General features: G+C 42.9%; 1 protein-coding gene across 3 annotated transcripts in view; it reads right to left on the bottom strand.

Annotated features, from left to right (window-relative positions):
• Positions 1 to 24,296, bottom strand: part of RARB (retinoic acid receptor beta) — a 769,451-nt gene that overhangs the window by 27,111 nt on the left and 718,044 nt on the right. For all 3 annotated transcript variants that reach the window (XM_038002334.2, XM_008009295.3, XM_038002336.2), the window contains one exon: positions 1,227 to 1,387. In XM_038002334.2, the coding sequence (XP_037858262.2) occupies positions 1,227 to 1,387 (161 nt within the window). The remainder of the gene's footprint in view (positions 1 to 1,226; positions 1,388 to 24,296) is intronic.

Genomic DNA, 24,296 nt, shown 5'->3' with positions numbered 1-24,296 from the left:
GCTGGTGCCACCCAACTGTGTAGCCTCATCCTCATCTGAGAAGCCACCTAGGCGCATGCTGGCATCAGTTTCCACAGGCGCCCCTCTGGGCCTGCTCCTGGTCACCATTCTCGTGTTACAGATACCATGGTGGCACCAACATCCTAGTGCACTACACCCCATGCTCACCAAGAACTGCTGCAAAGCCCCTCCGCTCACTGTGGGTTTTCCTTCCTGGTATCACTATTTTGTCTTTTTATCTTCAGGACCTCCCATGCTATCCTTTTTCTAGCATACTAGTCACAAAACCTAAGGGCTACAATATTTGGATATTTTTTTTAAAGTATGTTTACCATAGCATTGTAGGTGAGCAATCTAAGGTTTTTAAAGAGGCCAGAACAACATTCTAGTTATATTGATTCATCAAATCTCTATTGAGTGTCTATGACATGCCACAAGTTAGAAATATACATCAGTGAACATAATATATGCAAAAACCACTTGGAAAAATTAAAGCACCTCATGACCTCTCCACTGGCACAACCTAGACCAGCCAACATATACCTCCTGCCTTATTCACTCACTTCTCTTTTTCCTCCTTCTCTCTCTGTATTTCTAATCTCAGTGAAAGGTCATTCCTGGCAGAAGGCTGGGAAGCAGAGGGGGAACATTCACTCAACAGGCCATGGGGCATGCCTACCCCAAACTTTTCTAGGCCCTGTCTTAGGGGTTTTGTACGTGTCCTCTCACAGAAGGCAGACCTTGGCCCAGGAGGGGGCCTCTTTATCTTGGTTGGATTTCACAGCTGGATTGGGGTTTTTAAAAGATCGGGCCCTTGTCCCCCTGGGTCCTTCTGTACAGATGTCTGTCATGACCCATGTAACGCTTCACTGGCTTTACTTGTTTCCTTCACCAGATCAAAGTCTCTGAGAGCAGCACTCAGTAGTTCATGTTACCAGGGCTTGGAACACAGCCTGTCGTATAGCAAATGCTCAGTTAATGCATCCAGCGTGAATGCATGTGTGCATGACTGCAGGGAGGTGGCACTCAGTCTACTCACTGACTGCCCACGCCCAAAGGCTACCGCACAGAGGGAAGTGGCTACTACATAGCCCCAGTCGGCTAGCATGCAAGTCTCCGCCAGGCCCAGTGCAAAGCGTGTGTGTGTGTGTGTGTGTGTATCTCTGCACACATGCATGTGTGAGGTTTCCACACACCCAGCAGCCTGGCGCAGGAGGATCTCTTACCGTGGTGTATTTACCCAGCTGGCAGAGCGACGGGAAAGTTTCCTGGTGAGCTTTTCGGATCTTCTCTGTGAGATCGTCCAGCTCAGCTGTCATTTCATAGCTCTCTGTGCATTCTTGCTTCGAAGTCTCCTTCTTTTTCTTGTTCCTGTCATTCCTGACAGCTGGAAATGAGAGAGAAGGCACATCAGGGGTCACTGAAGGCTGGGCCTGTGCTCCTGGGCTGGGAGGTTCCACCCCCCAGTGCTGCCTTAAGCTCATTTGATATTTGGGACAGAAACAGTGGGAAGAGGTGGTAATAATACACCTCCCTGGAAAAGGGATTTGGCAGCCGGGGAGTCCCGGCAGAGAGCTAGGTTTGTCTTTCTGTATATGCATGTGCCTGTCAGTTGTTTGGAAAGCTTGGGCTCAACCTAGGAGGCTCAGAGTCTTGGCTTGTTGTGAGAGAACTTCTTCTGTGGACTGGATCTCTTGAAGAGAGAAGGATTTTTCCAACAGCTTTACCCTCAAAGGAGATGCCCTGAGTGACATTGTAAGGGAAGGGTCAGGTCTCTGAACAAAGCTCCTGTTGCTTCATAATTAGTATTTCCTAGTTACACATTTTGGTGTCTTTGCTTTTTACTTTTGAAGAAACTCATCTGAGAGGAGATAAGGATGATGGTTTTTGTCCCTTCGTGTTTTTCTTCTTTCTAAACTTTCTGTATGAACCCTGTTATCTGTTTTGGTCTATAAAGTTACATAAAAATAATAATTGATACAGTATGAAACCTTCAGCCTGGAAAACCGTTCATTCCCTTATTCGCTGGTGGCCACTCGACTCCACATTGTGTCCGGAACACTGGACCCACAGCAGGCATGTGTCCTCTCCCTCTGCACGCTCCGGGCCAAGCACGGTACCGGGCACAAAGTCAGGGCCCAGGACACAGTGCTACGGAAGCCCGTGCTTCCTCCTGCAGCACAGGCCTCTGCTATGACTGCAAAACCGCGTGTAACTCAAAGCTCTAGCCCCTGACTAGGATCTCGTGGGGAAAGAAACTGAAACCCTAGGAGGCAGACGGTGAAACCAGACCATGTCACCCCCTCCAGGAAGTCCATGTTCCCTGGGGGCCCAGTGGGTGCCAGGCTGGACGCTGCCTGGCTATGCCTGCCGCCACCGTGACCTGGGAATCTGTACTGCAAAATGACCCAGGGCATAATCTGATCTGCCTAAGAGGATCTGGCCTGAGTTGCCTCCCTAAGAGCACACGGGTGATTTGAGAACTGGCAGTTCCCTGGGTCCACACCATGAGAACACCCATGTTTGGGGTGGGAGCTGAGGGCAGAGTAAGACAATAGCAGGGGGAGAGAGGAAGTGGTGAAAGGAAAGAGCAAGGGGTGAGAAGGGAGAGTAAAGAAAAAAAGGGAGGTGAGTCGTACTACAAAATCAGTGTCTGTACGAGCCACTCCTACCTAACCAGGAGGGAGGGCACCTGGGGAGAAAAGGAACGTTTTTTTGAGTATGTTGAACATGGTATCATGTTCAACATATTTTACAGATGAAGAAACTGAGTCTTGGAGAAGCTAAGAAATATGCTCAAGTTCACATGGTTGAGAAGTTCTTTCCTCACTTGAACTCACTTACTTATTCCTAAGGAAACCAACAGGTCTGAAGAGAATACCCTTCTAGACGGTTTTCTTCCCCCAGGACTCTGAAATGACACTGCTCATTGCTCAGAAAATTTCTAGATCACTGGTGAAATGAGTGGGTAGCGCAGCCTCAGCTGTATTCTTTCCCAGTGCAGACTGGCCCCTCGAGACCTCTGTGACCAGATCCCTCCCAGCCAGTGCAGGACACTGGGTGAGAGCGGGTATCGTGGTTCAAAGCAGAGAGAATGCAGAAGCCTGTGGGCAAAGGAGACATAATGAGGGGGGAAGGTGTCATGCAGGGTGGCAGAGACGGCATGGTGGCTCTCTGTGAGGTGGAGCCTGGACTGCTGAAGGGAGGGAATGCCTGAAGGCTTGTGTGTGAGTGCGCAGGATCTCAGGTGATCAGACTCCCCTCTTTTCCCCTGCCTCTGCCAATGGCCTTCCTTAGCTAATGAAAAAGTCAAATCTAAGCAGGGAGGGTCCTTCCGAAACGCAGCCCCGAGGAAAAGTACTTGGCAGTTTTTCACAAAGTTATACACAGAAGTACCAAGTGACCCAGCAATTCCTCTCCTCGGTGTACACCCAAGAGAACTGAAAATATGTGTCTATGAAAACTTGTCCATGAATGTTCATGACAGCGTGACTCACAGCAGTTGAAAAGTGGAAAGAACCCAAATGTTCATCACCTGATGATGGAGAAGCGGAATCTAGGATGTCCTTATGGTGGAATATTATTTGTCGTAAAAAGGAATGAATTATGGACACATGCTGCAACACAGATGAAGTTTTAACACATGTACCGTAAAGAAGCCAGTCACAAAAAGCCACACATTGTGTGATTCTAATGATATGGATGTCCAGAACAGGCCAATCCAAAGACAGAAAGTAGGCTTGTGGTTGTCAGGTCCAGGGGCCAGTTGGTGGGGAGGGAGGATTGGGAGTGCTAACGGGTTCAGGGTTTCTTTTTTTAGGAGATGAGAATGTTCTGGACTTACTGGTGAAGGCTGCACAACTTAGTGGATCCACTACGCACCACTGAATTGTACAGTTTAAAATGATGAATGCTATGCTATGTGAATTATATCACAAAACAACACCAACAAGAAACCCAGAGCCCTTTGGGAGGCCACACATTGCTAAATACCAGGAACTGCTTTGAGTCGATCGTGAAGCTGAGATGACACCTACGCTCCATTAAAACGCAGCAGCAGCTGCAATATCCTTTAGTGATTGTATAGCAAGGGCCGCTGGGGCACCAGCAGGTGAAGAATCCTAGCTCACGAAATCCCCACAGTAAGCCAGGTGAGGTGGGCATGATGACCCCATTTCTACACTCAAGGAACTTGAGACCCAACACCACCATGTTTGAAAGTAGTCAACCCAATGTGCATTTCAGTGGAATGTGCAGAAAGAGAGGCCACCAAACAAACTAACAACCCACCCAAGGATTCCCCAGAATTCTATCCACAGGGAGCTCTTCAGGACCCGTGTCTGCCCCTAAGCATTCTGCTTCACTGTCCCCATCCACCACCAGGGGCCTGGAAAACTCAGATGAACAAACACGGCTCTGGAGGGTTACCAGGAGAGAGGAGACACCGGGAGCTCTCACCATGGAGTATCTGAACCAAGCAAGAAAGGGAGGAATGAGGTCCTGTGGGAAGGGGCCCGGGGTGAGCTGCAGCTGGGCACCAAGTTGGGAGTCTCTGTTGGGGTTGTACAGTGATAGCACCTGCCATTTGCAAAATCACAACTGTGAAGCCAGAGCACCATGTTCTGAGCTTTGGGCCCAGTTTGGAGCACCCTTTGCAGCTGACTCAAAGGGGACCATGGTGTAACCTCAGGCTGCTTTCCACAGTCCTTCTGTCCCCTAAACAAAGTCCCACCACCACTGTCGATGTAACTAAATACCAGGACTCCTGGAATTATCACAAACTCTTCCACACGTGCAAAATGCAGGAACAACCCCTGTGGTGATAATGCCCCAGTTACATACAGCTTCATAAGTCGATGGACAAATTTTCTAAACATGTGGCTTCAGCAGCTGCTTCCCTCAATGGTTTTAAACTCTAGAAGAACGCAGACACAGGGTCTGAGAAGGGCTCCCAAGAACCACCAGAATCACGGAGGTGACACAGTGCACAAGAAGCCACAGGGGCCTGGGGATGGTAGCTTTGTCCAGGTTCTTGGGACCATTGGTCCCTCTGAGGCCTCATGGTCAGCAGCTCCTGGCGCAGGGCAGGGCTCATTCCCCTGGAGGTCAGCAGTGGGAGGCAAGGGGTGACACAGGGACTGCTGGGGAAGTCAGGAGATTAGAACAAGTGCCAGCTCCACCACTTACCACCTGGGGTCAACTCCAGAGGAGGCAGCTCCTTTCAGAGCCTCCCCCGAGATGGCAGTAGCACCTGCATGGAGACACACAGATGGTGGGTTAGGTAGGAAGGAGGTAGATGGCTGTAAAGGCCCATGTAGGTTAGTTATGCAGGAAGAATGTAAGGCCCTTCTGTGGGGAAATGGATGCCCTAAATACCAAGGACTTGTGGGGATTACTGTGGGGCCTGTGGCTGTCAGTGGCAGAGGAGACTTGCTATAAAAAGTGGTGCTTGGAGAAGCCATTGCAGTGGTACCAAATGAGTGGGTGGATTCATTTGTTCCTTCATTGTTTAATTCATTCATTCAATCAATGAATATTTACTGACCATCTACTACATGCCATCGTGACACAGGATGGTTCTTGCTGCCATGAAGCAAAAGCTTATGGTAGGAGACAGACATGAATCATATAATAAAACAGTGACAGTAATAATAATAGAATATTGGCATCACTATTATGACATGTACTGCAATTAATATATGAGAGTATTATTTACCACAATACTGAAAGTGTTCATTACAACTATCATAAAGCCTTCTATTCATGGTAGACCATTCAATCCTTACAACAACTTAATAGGGTAGATACCACTATTATGCCCATTTTGCAGATGAGAAAATGGAGGCACAGGAAGGTGAGTACCCTGCCTGATGCACAGTATGCATCCTGTGAGTGATACAGTCAGGATCAGAACTTAGGAAACCCAGTGTGCTTGCTGAGTCTGAGTCTACCCCATGTACACACCTTCTACAGCGTAGTGAGTGTAATGAAACATGCTACAGGGACCTGTGCCTGTGTATTACTGGGTGTGGCAGGGGGCTCCTGCTGGTCCTAGATTAGGAAGCTAACACTGGGGAATTGGGAGGGTAAGCTGAGAGGTGTTGTGGGATGGTGGGTGGGGAGATGACTCTCTCCTCTGGGAGTATAGGGTGTGCATCTGACGCTCAGCTCCAGAGGCTGCCTGGGATATTTGATGGTGGGCCTCTTCTTTCACTCTGATTGCAACTGACTGCTATATGCACTCATATACCTATGCCAGACCTGGGGGTTTGACAAGCTGCTTTCGGGTATGGTGCACCCCTGGGAGGGAATGGGGAGGCAAAGAGAGGAGCAAACACTGTCAAGCCTGCATCAAAGCCCCCCCCCAAGTCTGTGAATATCTGAAAGGCAAGGGTCACATGTTACTTGTCTCCATGTCCCCAGCGCTTAATACAAGATCCAACCCACAGATGGGGGCCTCATACCTGTTTTGCAAATGATAAGGTAGACATGTAACTAAATGCGGTGTTCTGTCCACTGTCAGGGCCTATATGTGGCAATACAGAGTTCACCTGAGCCTCTTTCTTCCAGAACTTAAAGTTCTCATTATCACATTGGGGCCTGTGGGGGAATCACTGACTACTCTCTACCCCTACAGTAGTAGCCAGAAGGTTGATGAAGCAGGTGGGGCATTCAGCGGGTCACAGATGTGATTTATACACCGGATAGAACCCGGCCCGATGTTTGCAAAGCGCTTCTTGGATGAAAGGTGCTCCATAAACTATCAAGTATTCTCCTTGTGAGGGGCTAAGTGCTACAAATCAGATTTGGTGGCATAAAAGTAACATATTTATGATCCACTATCATATTGCAAATGAAATGAATGTAATAAAAGTGTCACTTATACAAATACCTCTGATGTACGGATCTCGACCTATGAATATGAAAACAGACACCCAAGCACTTTTATTTGAATGTCTAATCATGGAAATAAATGAAGTCATGTTCATTTTAATGTGTGCACTTGTGCATGTATCTGGAATATTGATTTTCATGCACACAATAAAAATTTAATGCAGGAAACATGCAAAAGATGTAGATTCACTTGGAGTCAGGAAGAGATGAAAACAATGCTTCACTAAAAGTCCTTTCACATCAAAAAAAAAAAAAAAAGGAAAATACAATTGATGGTATTTTTGTCCATAAAGTTCTTTATATTCAGCTTAGCAAAGGAAGCATGATGGTCTATTTATTCCTGCTTGAAAATTAAAGTCTGGAATTTGTTCATCTTGACTCTTCAGCCGCTTGCTAACTGCAAGAATAATGAGTCACAGTTGGCGATCAGAGCTATGAGGCTGTCATGAGTCGGGGATGACCTGTAACTAACGCACTGATATATTTAAAAGAAAAATATTAAAATATGCTTTAATTTTAGTTAAAAAATCATTTTCTAATCTCATTATGTAAACGAGCTACCATGGATCTGAAGGCAGGTGGATCTATTACTAATGGTTAGAGATTTGCTTTTCCCATAACCTAAGGATTTAACTCAAGCATTTAACACAGCAGGTCCCACGGTAAACTGGGTAGAGTTGGGGTGAGTAAATACTTCTTCTACATCAGAATCTGCCTGAAGGTGCGGACCGTGTCTTTTTCCTAATAAAGTTCCTGCCATGTGAATTCTAGTTGAAACTGGAACAAATATACAGAGAAAAAAGGTTAGCAGCTAAGTTTTCTTGCCACTCATGAGACATGTACCTTTTGGGCCAGGCTGAGGGTAGGGCGCCGAAGAGTGTGCTTTGAATGAATCAAGTTATTCCATTTCCAGAGACCTTGATTTCAGGGTTTGTAAAATGGAGGTCAAAATGGAATCCTAAGAGGACCACTCTGAGTCTGCAACATGTAGCATATGTGCAAAGACTTCAAAAGGGGACAGGAGGCCCCATACAACCTCGAAGTCTAAGAGATGACCTGGTGTCCATTGTGCCAGCAATCAAGCAAGGAGCATGCTTAGAATTTTTACAGAACATTAAAGTCCTAGGGGAAACAGTCTGGACACAGCATTCTGGGAGTTTAACACGGATCTTCCAGCCTAGCTCAGCTTCTTAAAGTTATTCAAAGAAGTTATAGAAAATCCCTGAAATATCAGAATGTACAGATGTCAACTACTTCTTTGTAGTTAAAGTGGTATGTTATGCTAATGAAACTTTCAAAACAAATTTAATCACATTTCCCTCACTGGTTACTTTTTGATATGCAGATTTTACCTCTTCTTGCGTGAAGAGTCTTTCAAATACTTTTTCCCTCCTCTGTCTGGGCTGGTGAGGGCAGCCCTACTGTGGTCGCATTCATTTTCAGACAAGCACAGTGTGGTGGGCATCCTTGCAAGGCAAGAGATTTAGTTTTAGATGAAAAATCCTTTTCTTTGTTCATATGAGCTATAAGAAATACCTTAAGTTCAATTCCAGAAATGAGAAAAAATATGTTCTGGCATAATGTACAAAAGTAGGAACTCAACAATGAGTAGCTGAGGGACATGAACCTCTGAGATGCTTTCCTTCATCAACGGTGGTGCTTCTTTGCACATTTCCTCTGGCAGAAATGGGCTATTCTCAATGATGACTTTGCCTAAATCCTATCCAAAGAGGCATACGTGTCTGTGACTCCATGTTTGTGACAGAGCTAGCCAACATAAATAAGAGCTGAGATGAAGCCCTTTACTGATGGCATAAAACTGAATGTTAAAAAATGTAAATTAAAGACATTGAGGCTGGCCCCTCTGCTTTTTAGCCAGGATAAAGTCACACACTTCCTGCATGATCAAGTCACCTTGTTTTTAAAAACTTCTGATCTAGAAAAAAAGAAGGCTTAGTATCACTTCCATAATCAATTTTCATAGGCAGGAAATTCTTTGCTATGCCAAACTCAAGTTCACTTCTGCTGAGGCCTAAGCTGCCCTCGTGTATCTGAAACACTGTGAGTGGGTCTTTTAACTTTTTTGAAAAAAGGCAGACAGTCTAAGGTTCAGGAATCAATAGCCTTCAAATAGAAGTCCCATATATCTAGGGTAAAAAAGTTGAGCAGGGATGAAAGCACACCCCTTTATATTCTTTCATGGAATAGGCATAGACTGCCTTTCAAACACAGAATCTGATGAAGGGCAGGAGGGCAATAAAGAAATTTCCCAACAGCAGACTGTTCCAGATAAGCTTGTATCTTGCTCTGTGTCCTGTATATTCTTTATAACAAGTTATGGGCTTTCAAATATTAAATAACAGTCTCTATCATGACAAAATATAATGGCCTGATCTTTCATTCCTACTGTCCTTTAAAACCCAAAACATATTTAGCAAATGAACTGAAGTTCTGTTTGATATTTTCATCATACATTTCCTCTTAAAATGTTATGTAAAATAGAAATGAAGTTTTTCTCAGCTTAGGAAAAGTTCTGAGAAGCAGAGCTTCCAAGAGACCATAAAGAGGACAGCCCAGTTGTTCCAACCAAGACCACACTAGATCAGTCTGGAGCCAGCTTGAACCTGGGAAAGAGTGCTGGTAAGATCAGCAGAGTTGCCTACCCAATGAGAGAGCCCAGTGAACCCAGAAGTACAACCCGACTGATCCATGGTGCTGTGAACAATAACAAATGCTTATAGTTTTAAGCCACTGAGCTTGGGGGTTGTCTGTTACACAGCAATAATCTGTGTAATACAGTCTGTGTAAAGAGTATTTTTACGCAACAGGAACACGTGCCCAAATGCCTTTTACCCTACAGGATATTTGAACACATGGTTCCCTCTATTCAGCATTTGAGGCAAGAAAGAAAATAATTGGTCATTCCTACAACTCAGAGTTCCAGATCCCACCCACATCTGTTACAACACACAGAAATGATGGCACTGTTCCCCATAGGTCTTAAATAATATGAAAGGAACATTGGACAAATGGAAGGACCCTGGGGTAAAATTTCAAAGGCCTGCATTTTAGCTCATCATTTATTGTACTATGTAAGCTCAGGATAGTCTCTTAATGTCTCTGAGCTTCAGTTTCCTCACCTGAAAAATGAGGACATTAATTTTTGTTCATTGCATACAGGATCTCATATATATTTAGATATATACATGATTGCAACACAGTGTAACATGAACAAAAATAGTGGGAGTCCTATAGCAATTTGTTTATTCACCAAACATTTTATTAAGTCCTGTAGCCACTAAAGAAACTGAGTCAAATAAAGCATGAGGGGTTCTCCTTTCAATACATGAAATGCACATGATACATAATATAGAATATAAGGATTTAATATACACAAAAGCTTTGAAATGTGAAATGCTAAGGCAACAGTTGAGGAAGGAAGGTAGAAAGAAATGAAGGAAGGAAAAAATGAGGGAGGGAGGAAAGAATTTTTATCCAAGACAAGACCAGCGTTCCAGCCTGGTACTCTATAACTGGAGATGAAAGGGAAGACAGAGTATGGAAACTGTCAGTTATTAAGCTTCCAGTGAGTTCATCTCTAATGTTAGGACTTTGTGTCTGAACTTGGCTTAGTGAACATTTATAGCCACACTCACGTCCTTGGGATTCAACATTTTCTGAGATTGCTTAACATACATGATGGATTTCTGCTGAGCCATCCATGTGTCAATAGGGCATCTGAGAGAGATAGACAAATGGCTTATAATTTTGCCAGATGTTTGCCAAATATCCTGTTAAGATATGAATGTAGAGAAGCTCTTACATGTTGTCAAATAAATTTTAGAAACCCAAATCATTAGAGAAATGATCTACATGTAGATATAGTAGGTGCTTATATCACATAGTTAGTTTAAATGAAAAACCTCACTTTATAGCATTTCAAATGGTTTACACCAGTCTATATACCCCTAAGTGATTCTCAGTGAGGTCCTTGAAGTGCTAAAATGTCTAAGGATCTTCAGAATAACCACATATAAATCTTGTTCAGTAAGCTTTTGTTCTAAATGCATTCTATTAATTTTAATTTTTAGAAAATTGTCAGTCCATGTATGAGATATATACTAGCCTACTGTTGGATATGATTAGTCAATTAACTATAATCTTCTTTCCTAATCATTATAGATCTGAACAGTGTCATATAACTGGGAGTTTCTTCCATCCATCCATCCATCTGTCCATCCATCTATCCATCCAAATAGACATCCGAGAAAGAATTGCCTGTTTATCCAGTCCTTCTGTCTACTCATTCATAAACACATCTGTCTGTCCATCCTTCCATTTATCCAATGCAGCTGCCCATCTATCTGTCCCATTTTCCATCCATTGATCCATCTATTTTGTCCATTTGTCCATCTGTTCATCCTTTTATCCATTCATCTGTCCATCTACTTATCTATCCTATCTATCTATCTATCTATCTATCTATCTATCTATCAATCATCTATCCATCCATCCATCCATCCATCATCAATCCATCCATCTATCCATCCATCGATCCAACCAATTAACCATCCATCCATCCAACCATATATCTATCTATTTATTTCTTCTTCTGCTCAAATAGTTATTGAGCATTTACACTTTGTTTGGCATTATGCATGTTAAAGAAACAAGAGTGAGAAGGTATCATTTCAAGACATTCATATTCTAGTAAAAGACACAGTCATCTAAAGAAATAACTATCACGCACTGAGCTAGATGTCAGAAGGGAAATATTCATTCTTAGACTCAAGCAATATGAATTCAAAATCTAAGGGGCTGGTTGTAAGATGGTGCTGAGACTCACAGATGAGGAAGCTGATAGTTTAGCCTGTGGGGCCGTAGGGAAAAAATCTCAGGAGACAGGAATCTTGAGCTGAATTTCCTTATAAGAATAGGATAGGTCTTATTCACTCAGATATCCTCAGTGCACAGTCCAGTATCTTCTCCATAAGGAATGTTCAACATATATTTCTTAAATGAATTGGTCTTAGAGAGGCTAGGAGACATTCTGGATGAAGAGACCAATGTGTGCAAAGGCCTAAGGGTTGGAAAAACAAGGCTACATGATGGAATTTAGCTTTGGGGTGGCCTTTAAAGGGTGGGGTCTCATTCAGGAGGCTGAAAAGGGAGGGAAGAACATTCTGGATGGGACAGATATGAGAAAATACTTCCAAGAATGACTGCATCATGTTTGAAGGGGAGTGGAGTGACTGGTGTCACTAAAGAAAAATGTGGAGACAGGGATTGGTGGGGAGAAATAATGAGGACAGACCAAAGTGGGGAGATATAGTGAATCAGTGCAAGGAAAAATACGCTGGACTTGGCAACAGAATGAAAATGAGGATGAAAAAGAAGACTTAGAGGTAACAATAAGGTTTTAACCCTGTCTTGGGCTACTGATGGTATAAAAACAGAGAAGAAATGTAGGGTAGCTGGTGGGGAGTAGGGAAGCCAGTTTTTGGCAGACATACAATGAATTTGGTTTGAGGGGACGTGAATTAGGAATCCAGAGGCTGTCAGAGCAATGGCATTGTGGATTTGGCAAGAGAGCAGCTCCAAAGTTAGATTATTTAGGAGTCAAACCTTGGAGATGACTGTTGAAGTCATGAGCGAGGATGAACAATCTAAGGTGAGAGAGAGGAAAGATGAAATAAAATTCCATCCCTCTTCCTATCCATCCATCAATCTAACCAATTAACTATCCATCCATCCAGGGCCAGGGTCAGGAACTAATCCTTGGGAATTGCTGGTGGTTGATGGGAAAGGGAAAAGGATACAAGGATGAAAGCAGATGAACTGTGGGAGGACCTGGAATAAAAAACCACAGAAATCAATGGAGAAAAGAATTTGAAGAAGCAGCAGCCTGGCCAAGTAAGTGTTCAAGTAGCCGCCAGTCAGAAAGAATGAAGAGGGAGCAAAGTTCATTTGTTTTGGCAATGGAGAAAGTGGTGACTTTCGAGAGAACATTTGTAGCAGAGCAATGAGGATGGAAGCCAGACTTGGGGGTGGGGAAGGTTAAGAGGAGGCCAGAGAAAGTCCTTCAAAAATCAACCTAGAAAATAAACTTGAGGCCAAGCACTTGAAAACATGTTTTTGTGTAATCCAACCTGTAGGAGAGGTCAATGAAACCACCCATGTTTACAAACACAAAAAGACTGTATGAATTTTTCAGAGAATCTGAAATTGCTCATTTGCAGAGAGAGGCTCACTGGAGGGTCACTATGGAGTGAGATCTTGAAAGATGCATTCACTTAATTTCTATATAAATATCCAAAGCAGAAGACTTGAGCTAACCAAAGGCTGGGAGAAGGGAGTGTTTTCCAGGCAGAAAATAGAGCCAGTTTGCAGACCTAGAGAGAAGCAACAGGGCAGCTTTGGAGCTCTGCAAGGAACAGGGTGAGGCTTGCAGTTCTGGGTTGTGGCTGGACCACAGCTCATGTGATCGTGTGAACTTGGCCAAGGAGACTTGGCTTTTAAGTTTATCTGGGGTTGCTGTTTAGATGAGTCACTGTTCATGGTGAAGAAATGATGGGGGGTATATGGACCACTGAAGTAGTTGCTAGAAGTTCTGAGTGAGAGAAGAGGGACGTCTGAACTAGGGAGGGACTGTAGGGAAGTGCCAGGGGGAGCAGATGCAAGGCGCCAGGCAGCAGGAAGCGTCAAGGGTTTCCAGCTTGCACAGTGGCGAGGGAACAAAGGAGAAACAAGGGACTCCTCCTTCTCCACTTAGAATTCCAAGTGCCCATGTGCCGCGCAAGTGGAGTTATCCAGTGTGTGCTATATATAATTGGCTATCTGGGTTTTAGGCTCAGGAGAAGTGATAGGCTGCAGAGAGAGCCTTGGGAAAAGCCCACTTATGATTGGGATGGTGTCTATGGAAAGTGATGAGGAATTCCTTAGTCCCTCTGGGTTTTGTTTCTTCTAGCTCTTGACTCCTAGAAATTGGCTGAATGTGATATAGACTCAGTTATTCATTCCACTAATAGTTACTGAGCTACTACTGTGCAACAGATGCTGATGTAGACACAGGCTACAGAGGAAATCAAAGCAGAAGTCTCTACTTTCATGGCAATTTCGTGTGTGTGTGTGTGTGTGTGTGTGTGTGTGTGTGTATGCATGCCAAATGCTAAACAAAACACAAAGAAGAAGAACTTCTTATAAGTCTACTCTAAAGACACCCAACAGCACGTCATTGTGAGAAAATGCCTGTGCAAGGATGGATCCATATAATTTGTTGACCTACCTTGCACATCAGAAATTGTTTACAAGTATTACTATGAGAAAATAATAACTATTCCTTGCCCTTGGCTTTGAAATGTAAAGATGAGAGAAATTCCAACCCAGTATGGAAATTCAAACTCATAATTGCCAACTGTCACAGTGCAGTTTCTCAAATTAAGGCTGTGATGTGTGACCCAGACTTCTCTTGCATCTCCCTCAGCTGTAAGGACAGTTTGCCATGAACAGGCGACATCACTGCCGTCATCAACCCCAGCCCTTCAGGGTGCTGGCTGTGCTAAGTGTATGACATACGTTCTCATTTAATTCTCACAGCAGCCCTATGTGGTCGATGGCATGATTTACTTCCCAAGTTGCACATGAGGAAACTTTGGCCAAGAGAATTTAAAAGTCACATTTAAGCCAGTAATTTACAGGGCCAGAATTTGAACCCATTTCTAATTCCAAAACTAAATATTGCTCATACAATAATTCTTAAAACTTTTTGCTTTTTCAAAAGATTAGTGTTGGTAACAAGAATGTAATGAGGACTGTAACTGGGAAATTTTTCTACTTGGCCTTGGTTGTCCTGAATGCCATTGAAAGGTCACTCTCAGTCCACATGTGTTACTAAAAGAAAATGTTAAAAAAATGAAACAGCAGAAATAAGCCACAGCTCCCGGGTCAATCTCAGCACATGAAGTGTTGGCTAGAACTGTAGCCAACTTAGCCTTCCCCTGAGTGAACTTATCAGTTTCTCAATATAAATAGATCACCCCAAATTGCACTGTCTGTAAAGGATTGCTGAATCCCATTTAGTTCACAAAAATCTTCTTTCTGGCCTACAGAACTTTAATTCTCAGGTATTTATTTCTCTGGAGAGTCATTTGGAAAAGAAATAAAGCCATCTCCACCATTCTCTGCATAGCTTACAGCCACAGTCTTGGATGTCTAATATTAACAGAAAATCCAGTTTCTATTCCTGGGAATGCTTCTGCTAAGGGGTCAAAAAAAAAAAAAAAATACAAGAAGTCCAAGAAATAACATACAAAACGTTCCTGCCAGCGCTTCACAATCCACTTCCCTTTGCCCTTCCTTTTCCCTTCCTTTAACACCCACACCCATGCCCAGAATGGACTTTCTTTCCCTTTTAATAAAAAAGACATCTGCTAATGCCTTCTAAGGTAGAGGCGGCCTCCAGGCCTTGTGGGAGAGAGGAAAGGCAATGGTAGATCAGCAAGTAGTACAGAACTCCAACATCCCCGGGGCCATCTATTTCTCACCAATCCAGACCTTAGGGGTGTAAGATCAGTACCGATAAGACAGTGTTTGGGATCCAGGGGGAAGGCAGTTAACATCCGAGAAATAACTAGAGTACATACAAAGAAATCCTAGGCTGCGTGCAGTCCATTCTTAATATGATCATTCATTTTCAAATATTTGCTGACTAAATGATACACACATGACTAAAAATCCTGACAGAGCTAGCAAAAAAAATTAACTGGGGATCCACTATGCTCCAGGTACTGTTCTAGGCACTGAGGATGTGGCGGTGATCAAAGGATGTTCCCAGCTTCTTGGTGTTTATTTTCTTCTTGGGGGAGGCAGATGAGAAACAAATGCATATCCAGTGTAATGACAGGTAATAAGTGTTCTGAAGAAAACCAGTGCAGGGAAGAGAGAAGATCGACAGGGGACGCTGTGCTGTGAGGTATGGCAGGGAAAGCCTCTCTGATGAGGCACCATCTGAGAAGAGAACTGAAAGAGGTGAAGGAGCAAGTGTTGTAGATATCAGGGAGGAGAACGTTTTGCATGTATTGAGGGAAAAGGGTTTCCCATAAATTAAATAAACAAGCTAGAGTAGCTATTTGTCAATTTACTCATTCATTCATTCACTAATTTTATTCAAATATTTACAGGGAACCTGCTGTAGTTTGAAGATTTTTCCCTTCTAAAACTCATGTTGAAACTTAATCCGCGATGTGGCACTATTGAGATGAGAAGCCTTTAAGAAGTGATTGGACCGAGAGTGCTCTGCCATCAGGAGGAGGCTGACTCATTTATGAATTAATGGGTTAATGGATTAATAGGTCATGAGAGGAAGTGGTGGCTTTTTAAGAAGAGGAAGAGAGATGTAGGCTGACATGTTAACACACCCAATGTATGAGGCCCTGTGCCATCTTGGGACACCACAGAGATTCCCTATCAGCAAAAAGACCAGATGCAGTGCCTTGACTTTAGACTTCTCAGCCTTCAAAGTAAGAAATAAATTCCTTTTCTTCATGAATTATCCAGTGTTCTGGTATAACCAACAGAAAACGGACTAAGGCAGAACCTATGCTATGCTGTGCCCGGCACTGTAAGGGCTACTGGAGGTGTTGGTGGTGAAGAGGCAGACGCGGTTCCTCATTGAGTCACAGTCTAGCCCAAGAGTGTCGTATTTTTCTCCTAATAGGCCAGATAGAAATGTTGTAGGCTTTTGGGCCTTCCCAGTTTTTGTCACACTACTCAACTCTGCCCTGGTAGTGCAAAAGGAGCCAGGACTACATGCCAACAAACACACAAGGCTGTGTCCCAGTAAAACTTTCTTTACCAAAATAAGCAGTGGGCCGGGTTTAACCCATGGACTCCAGAGTTTGCTGACCTGTACACTAAAAAATGTCATTGATGGTTAAGAAGTTGCTTGTGCAACAAATCAAAGTTAGGGAAGAAAATAAATTTAACAAAAAGTAAAACAGTTAATACTCACCCCCTCATGTTTTTTTGTTTTATTTCAGTTATCAGGCAACATACTAGATGTCAGTTGTTATTTTCTGCACATCAGTGAGCTCCCCTTGCCCTATACCTCCATACACAGATACTTTCTCTCAGGAAATCCCCTCCCCCACCATAACAATGGCCTGCAGTATTTGTAGACCCCTGCCCTAGAGGTAGACACAAACATTCCTCACTTAACCACGCACAGATCAACGTGACATTAAACGCTGAAAACTCATGGGGAAACAGTGTGGCAAACATAGCTGACACGGGCTTCTTTCTAGTTGGGGAAGGGGAGTGGGAGGCTGGCCACAGAAAATCTGCACAGAACATACTGCATCAGAATGTCTGGGCCGAGCACTGTTTAACTAGGTGAAGAACATTCTAGGCTCAGGGGAAAGCATGAGTAAACATCTTGGGAAGCTAGAGTAGGAGACCTCTGGTATTTGAGAGCTGCCTGAGAGATGTCAGGGATGTTTTGATTCTTGTGAGGCCTGGGAACGAAGGTTGGCCTCCAATCCTGCCAGGCTGCAGTGAAGACCCAGTGACAATCCATGCAAATGGGTTCAGCAGATGCATGCCAAACGCCTTTGGAGGGCAGATGTTATCAAGGCCAAGGGAGTGTCGACACGTAAGATATTACAAAGGGAGTTTATTGATTGCTCCGCATTCTTAGGAAGCAACACTTCAGATGACTGGTTTTTTGGTGATGTTAAAGAGAGTTCTTCCAAAATTCTTCCTTTGTAAGTATCCAAAGACTTTCCAAGGCCATTGCATTACCTGTTGCTCCTTTGGAAGATAATGTGGTCAGAAAGGGATCCTCACAAATAGCTGGGTCTAAATTACACAGAGATGAAGAGGAAGGGCTTAAAGATCCCTAGAGTTATCTAAAGAAAAGTTCTCTGCTCCCCTGCCAATCATTCCTTGAGGGGTGGTGAAGAGTATGCCTGGGCACCAGAGGCAGAGACCACCCTCCCTCAAGGAGGCTCCCACGAGAGGCTAGGTAGCCGGAAAAGACTGTAGGTAGCGATCAATATAGTTCTGTTTTATTTACTCAAATCTTAAAAAAAAAAAAAAAAAAAAAAAAAAGCAAAAGATGGCAGGAAAAAAATCATCTCTATAGAACTAAAATTTTGAATATGTAAGTACTTTAACTCCTCATGCATTTCATAGTATTCACCAAGTGAATTATAGTTTGCCCATCTTCCTTTGCAGGATATCTGTTTTTCATTTTCAAGCTTTAAAACACAAAATCATACCGTTAGAAAGGTATGTCATTAATTCCTCCAGTCCTGACAGCTGGAATATGTATTTATATTTAAACACATCTGCTACATAAAATCTGAGACATACTTAAAGTAGAGACCATGATGTAACAGCCTCCATTCACTCAACACTCTGCTTCAGTGGTCACAACTCACAGGCCAAACTTATTTTCTTCCTATTCCCACATCTCCCAAGATTATTTTGTAGTAAACCCTAGACATTGAATATTTACATCCATAAGTATTTCAAAATTCTTTCTTTCATTATCTTTATCATACCCTTGGTTCATTTTAGAGGGGCGCAGTAGTATCTCCTTCAGGTAGATTTTAGTAGGCAGAAAGATGAAGAGAACGGACCTTCTAAAAACTTGAGAGAGGAAACCAGACTAAGAGATGTGATCTAGATACGTGCAAAGCAGGGCCAGCTATCTTGGAAATATCTGGAATGCAGGCAGAGAGGTCAAGTTGCCCTAACAAGCCACTGACACGAGAATGTTCCCCCTCCCCTTTACCAAGTCCCTTCCACTTAACAACCAAAGCACATTCAGCAAGAATTGGCAGCCCTCCCACAATCCCAGCCATTTCCATTATCTTGAGGACGTATGGTCCAACTGTGCGTGCATTTAAGGTTGTCTAGATCTTAAGCTGGAAAGGAATGCTGGACCCTAAAATAATATTTTTCTCATTAATTTCATGAGGCTGACTTTCCCTTTGCCCAGACTGTTTGCCCACTTACCCTATAATCTTTTGACCAAATTCAGGAAATTGCACGATGGTTGGTCAGCTCCAGGAACTGCCATTTTCAATCACACAGACTGTTTTTGCTACCATGTACCTTGACTACAGAGGGGCCCGTGGTCAACTATGATTATTGGCTTTGCTGTCTCATCCCAGGGCTCTCGCTCATATCCAGGTTTATTTAAAAACAGGGCCAGCTCAGTGGGCTATGGGAACTTTTTAGGATGTCTCTTGACTTTAAAAAGTAGCAAGAACTATGAAGCATGGTTATTAAAAAATGCCTTGAGCTAACTAACTTCAAAAAGAGGAATGCAGGTAGGCGTGGACTGGGATTCCCCTCTCTCAGAACTATTGCTAACTTCCAGATTTATGGAAAACAGATTGAAGGCTTGATTGAGAAAGCTAAGAAACACTCAACTTGAGACATCTGCATCCTGGGATCCCCACAAGACCTATCTGGCAGCCCATCTAAAGAATTCTGTATATCTGGGAGTGTCCCTAGCCCTCTTCTTATTCTATGTATAATGAGATCCATGCCCAAGCCCTCCACTATCAACCACATATATCCAGGAGACTCAAGTCTCAATCTCTAGCCCAGACCTTTCTCCTAAGCATCAGATGTGACCATCCCGTTGCCCGCTAGACATCACTGGCACCTCACATTGATCTTCTCCCTAAAATGGACTCTTTAGCTGCTCCACATAACTCTTTCTCCTTCCATGTTGCCACCTCTGTGACTGGCACCATAGTCAATCTGAGGGCCCATAAGTCAAACGGGAGAGGCAGACCTATCCTCCTCTCTTCCTTATCCAGTATATCCACCAGGGTCTGCTGAGTCTATCCGCTGTTTCTCAAACTCACTCCCTCTTTGAATGGTGCTTTGCAGACAATAGGTCATCTGCTAAAGGTGGAAAAATACCATATATGACAATGAACAGCAAAAAGTAAAAATAGTACCATTAGAGGTCAGATGGGCTGCCTGGTTCCACAGATGACTCCTTACTCATTCTCTCTTGCTGGGCCCCATATAATACCTTGTGAATTCCTCAGGTAACCATAGGTCCTTACTATGAGGACAGCATTTAAAACCTCTCCTTCCTGTCCTAACTACTCTGCTAAGACCCTGCCCTTAAAGCCTTCAAAGATTATTTTTGTCATTAATTTTGTATGTCATCTTCTTAACCCCTTAAAACAGTCAATTCTGTAGACTCAATGTTTGTGTCCTCTCCAAACTCGTATGTTAAAACTTAATCCCCTGAAGAAAATGTGGTGCATATATATACATCATGGAATACTGTGCATCCATAAAAAGGAACAAGATCATGTCCTTTGCAGGGACATGGATAGAGCTGAAAGCCATTATCTTCAGCAAACTAATGCAGGTTCAGAAAACCAAACACCACATGTCCTCACTTATAAGTGGGAGCTGAACAATGAGAACACATGGACATAGAGGAGGGAACATCACACACTGGGGCCTGTCAGGTGGCCGAGGGAGGGAGAACATCAGGATAAATAGCTAATGCATATGAGGCTTAATACCTAGGCGATGGGCAGCTAGGTGCAGCAAACCACCATGGCACACGCTTACCTATGTAACAAACCTGCACATCCTACAGACGTATCCCAGAACTTAAAATGAAATAAAAATAAAAATAAAATGAAACCTAATCCCCAATGTGAGGGTATTTGAAGGCGAGGCTTTTGGGAGGTGATGGGGTCACGAGGGTGGAGCCCTCACGGATGGGATTAGTATCTTAAATTAGTCCTGAGGGAGCTTGCTTCCCCCTTCTGCCATGTGAGGTTACAGCAAGAAGACACCTATCTACGAACCAGAAAGTAGGACCTCACTAGGCATCTCCTGGTGCCTTGATCTTGGACTTCCCAGCCTTCAGAACTGGGAGAAATAAATTTCTGTTGTTTATAAGCCACCTGGTCTATGATATTTTTGTTATAGCAGCCCAAACAGACTAAGGCGGGCAGATGCAGACACACATACTCCTTTTCCTCAAGGCTTTAGGAAACCGCATAATGTCTCAAGAACTAATATTTTCAAAAGTGTAGACAGCTTTTACTGCCAAATATCTTAACTGCAAAGGGATCCTCGTTTTCTCAACCTCAATGCAGCAAGTGTTCCCCAGTTAATCTCATCTTATTTTGAGTACTATAAGAGAGTATTCGCTCTTTCTGCTTGGAATGTTTCCAAGTATCAGGCAATAATGTTTGAACTCATACCCTGAATAGAGACCATCAGAATTCTACAGCTGGAAGGGACCTTGGAGATCATCTAGAATCATCAGTCTATAGAAAATCTCAGATATGGTGAGATCACAAAAGCTGACAGAGAGAGAGTTGGGCTTACATCTTGACTGTGTAGCTTTAGTAGTTGTGTAAATTTTGACAAATTATCTGGCCAATTTCAGTGTCAGTTGCCATGACCATGAAAGAATGGTAATGTCTCATAAAGGTGTTGAAAAGGCCCAGCACTCAATAAATGACAGAAAACTATGACTTTCCTTTTTCTCATCTCATAGCACACAACTTTATGATCTCATGCTATCTTGGTCAACATTCTTTGGATAATGTCCAATTCTAGGTAACTTCCCTCTTAAAATGAGGTGCTCAGAACAAAAACCACTAATGTTTCAAGGTGTGCTCTGATCAGTCAGTACAGAGGGTTATGGTCTTTCATGATCTGATGAACCAAACACCTTAAAAGGGAGGACATGTGACTACCCTGAGTTGGTTCATGGCAAGCTTCTGGTCATCGGATCCTCAGCTTGATCCTTCCCAACCTGTATTTCCTCTACCAGTTTGGCCAAGTCTGAATCAGAACATAAAGTTCACCTCTGTTAAATGGTATCTTGTTTGTACTGGCCCATCAATTACTTCTGTTTAGATCTTTTGGAGTCTTCAGATCTGAATTTCTCACTCTGCCAGGTTCATCTAGGATTGATCTTAGAAGTGGGCCTTCTGCTTCGTCTGCCTTCTTTTTAGTCTCTAAATGCTTATCAGACCTGCTACCTCTTCAGCCTTCATTATTCTGTTTGCTGCTCCTAAATGCCCCTCACCAAGAACATGGCACAAAACAAGAAACCTTTTAAGTGCTATTGCTTGTTAGGCCACCAGGTTTTGATAGCATTTCATACACATGCCAGATCAAATGGAGCTGCAAGCCATAACAGAGGAATTCATAATTACTAACCTAGATTTCGACATGACTGGAATTGGTTAGAAGCCACAAATAGAAAAAGTACAACTTACTTCCTAAAGTGAGTCAGGCCTCTTGAAGAAAACAAACATAATCAGGTATTGGGCTCTAAATATAGAGTCAAGCCTCCTACAAACTAGATACCTTGTGGCTCACCCTAAAACATCTATAATGTCAGCTGCTGCTATAATAGATATTGGAAAAAAATTTTAGAACTAAAATATAGTATTTCTCCAGGGAATGTATATAAAAATGGGAAGAAAGCAGCAATCACTAGAGAAACTCAATAAATAACTTAGCAACCTGTCACTTTTCTTCAGGTGCACTGATAACACATATTAAAAAAAGATTCAAAACTCGCTGCTTCTCAAAAATTTTTTTTTTTTTTTTTTGGCAGGGAGGGGTGGGGAGGTCAAGTTTTCTAGCAAGTTCCATTCAGACCATCAGCAGGAAAAAAAACATCCTCTATAATGCAGGCAAAGACTTGGAATGTGCATCGCATTTAAAGAAACGGGTTTGTCTAAGACTTTCCCTTGGCACTGCCTTAAAATCAAGGGAATCTGAATGCTGGTCCTCCTGTATTATTCATTACATAATTGCTGTGTTTTATTAGAAATATGATCTATTATAACCTTGAATAGAGTACATTAAATGACATTGAAAATTAGATTATTCTGATTATTAGAGAAGTGAGAAATGTGCTAAACATTTGTAAGACTGATAATCAATCAGGGTATCCATTTGAGTGTAATAAAAATCAATCTGGAGCCAGTGTGTTTAAATCTAATTTTTTAAGCATGACATTTTCCTCAGAGTTTCTTTCTAAAATGTCACCATCTTCTACCACAGTGATTGATTCTGTCTCTAGGGAGAAGCACTCACTCCAATTACTTCATCCACTGCACACAAACCACAGTCCACTTCAAAAAAAAAAAAAAAAAAAAAAAGCCAAATGAATCACAGAAATGACAATATATTTTATGGGGGGTCACAGATTTATGTCACTCAAGCTAGAAAATCACCCATCTTCCTTTTTCGGGATCAAACAGATAAAATATGCTGTTAAGATCATAATGTGTCTCTTTACTTACTTCCAACAGAAATGAGGGGTTTTTATATTGGGTTTGTATTTCACCTGAGAAAAAAGACTACACTGACTTATGTAAAATCATTATTTCCCACATATCTCTTCCTAGGAAGAAAAAGGATACAATGACTTTGTCTTAATTTACCCTTTTTTCCATCCACCCACTCTCTATCCTCCTTTCTTCCTTCTCTGCCTTCTCTGCGCATTCGTCCATCCACCTACTCATCCATACATCCATCCATAAACAATTATTAAACTCCAACAAAGGTTACCAAGACACTGCCAACTTGGGGGATCATTGATCTTTCTTCTTTTGAGTATATTCAGCTTACACAGGGTGAGAAGGATGACTTACGACATCCAAGGGGAACCCACTGAACTCATCCTGCATTCTGCAGGGAGTTCACTAGGTTGGCAGAAAAGCAATGACTACCCAATAATTCGGCTTGGCCCATTAAATTGGCACATGGGACTATTTACTTTATGAAATTTTGGTCTTTTCCTGGAAACAGTAGTGGAAGGGGGAAGATGGCAATTATTGAACATTTACGAGGACTAAGTACTTGACATTCATTAGTCTGCTGAAATTCCAATGGCGGGAGGAGACCTCTGCTTTTCTGGCCTTGGGTATTCATGTATAGACAGGCCTTTCACCAGGGTGACACTCCTGGCCTCTTTCTCTACCTCTCTTACTCATTTTGCCAGGGAAGAAGAGAGGCTTATATCGGTGAGTGTTAGTAAGGGCTCTTAGAATTCTGGGTTCAAACTCTCCCAGGCCTTCTCCATGTGTGTCTGCCTGCAGGAAAGGGAACAAAGGCCTGTTCTCCATGACACAGAAGCTCCCAGGAGCAGGCTCTGCCCTTGGAGGAGGCCTTCAGGTATCAGCCCCACTGTTACCAGGCAGCTAAGCTTATCTGATTTGGGGGTGAGGTTTTAGGAAGCCCATCAAGGTTGTACCTGTAAGCCCCACCCTCCACTAAGCAAATGGCTATATAAATTAACTCACACTAGTAGGAAGGAACATTATGCTGCCATTAAAACAATCTTTTCAAAGACTATTTGATGACACAGAGAAAATATTCAC

The sequence above is a fragment of the Chlorocebus sabaeus genome, chromosome 15 (genome assembly GCF_047675955.1).
Source record: "Chlorocebus sabaeus isolate Y175 chromosome 15, mChlSab1.0.hap1, whole genome shotgun sequence".
Classification (NCBI taxonomy): domain Eukaryota; kingdom Metazoa; phylum Chordata; class Mammalia; order Primates; family Cercopithecidae; genus Chlorocebus; species Chlorocebus sabaeus.
This window is presented reverse-complemented; position numbering and strand designations above follow the sequence as displayed.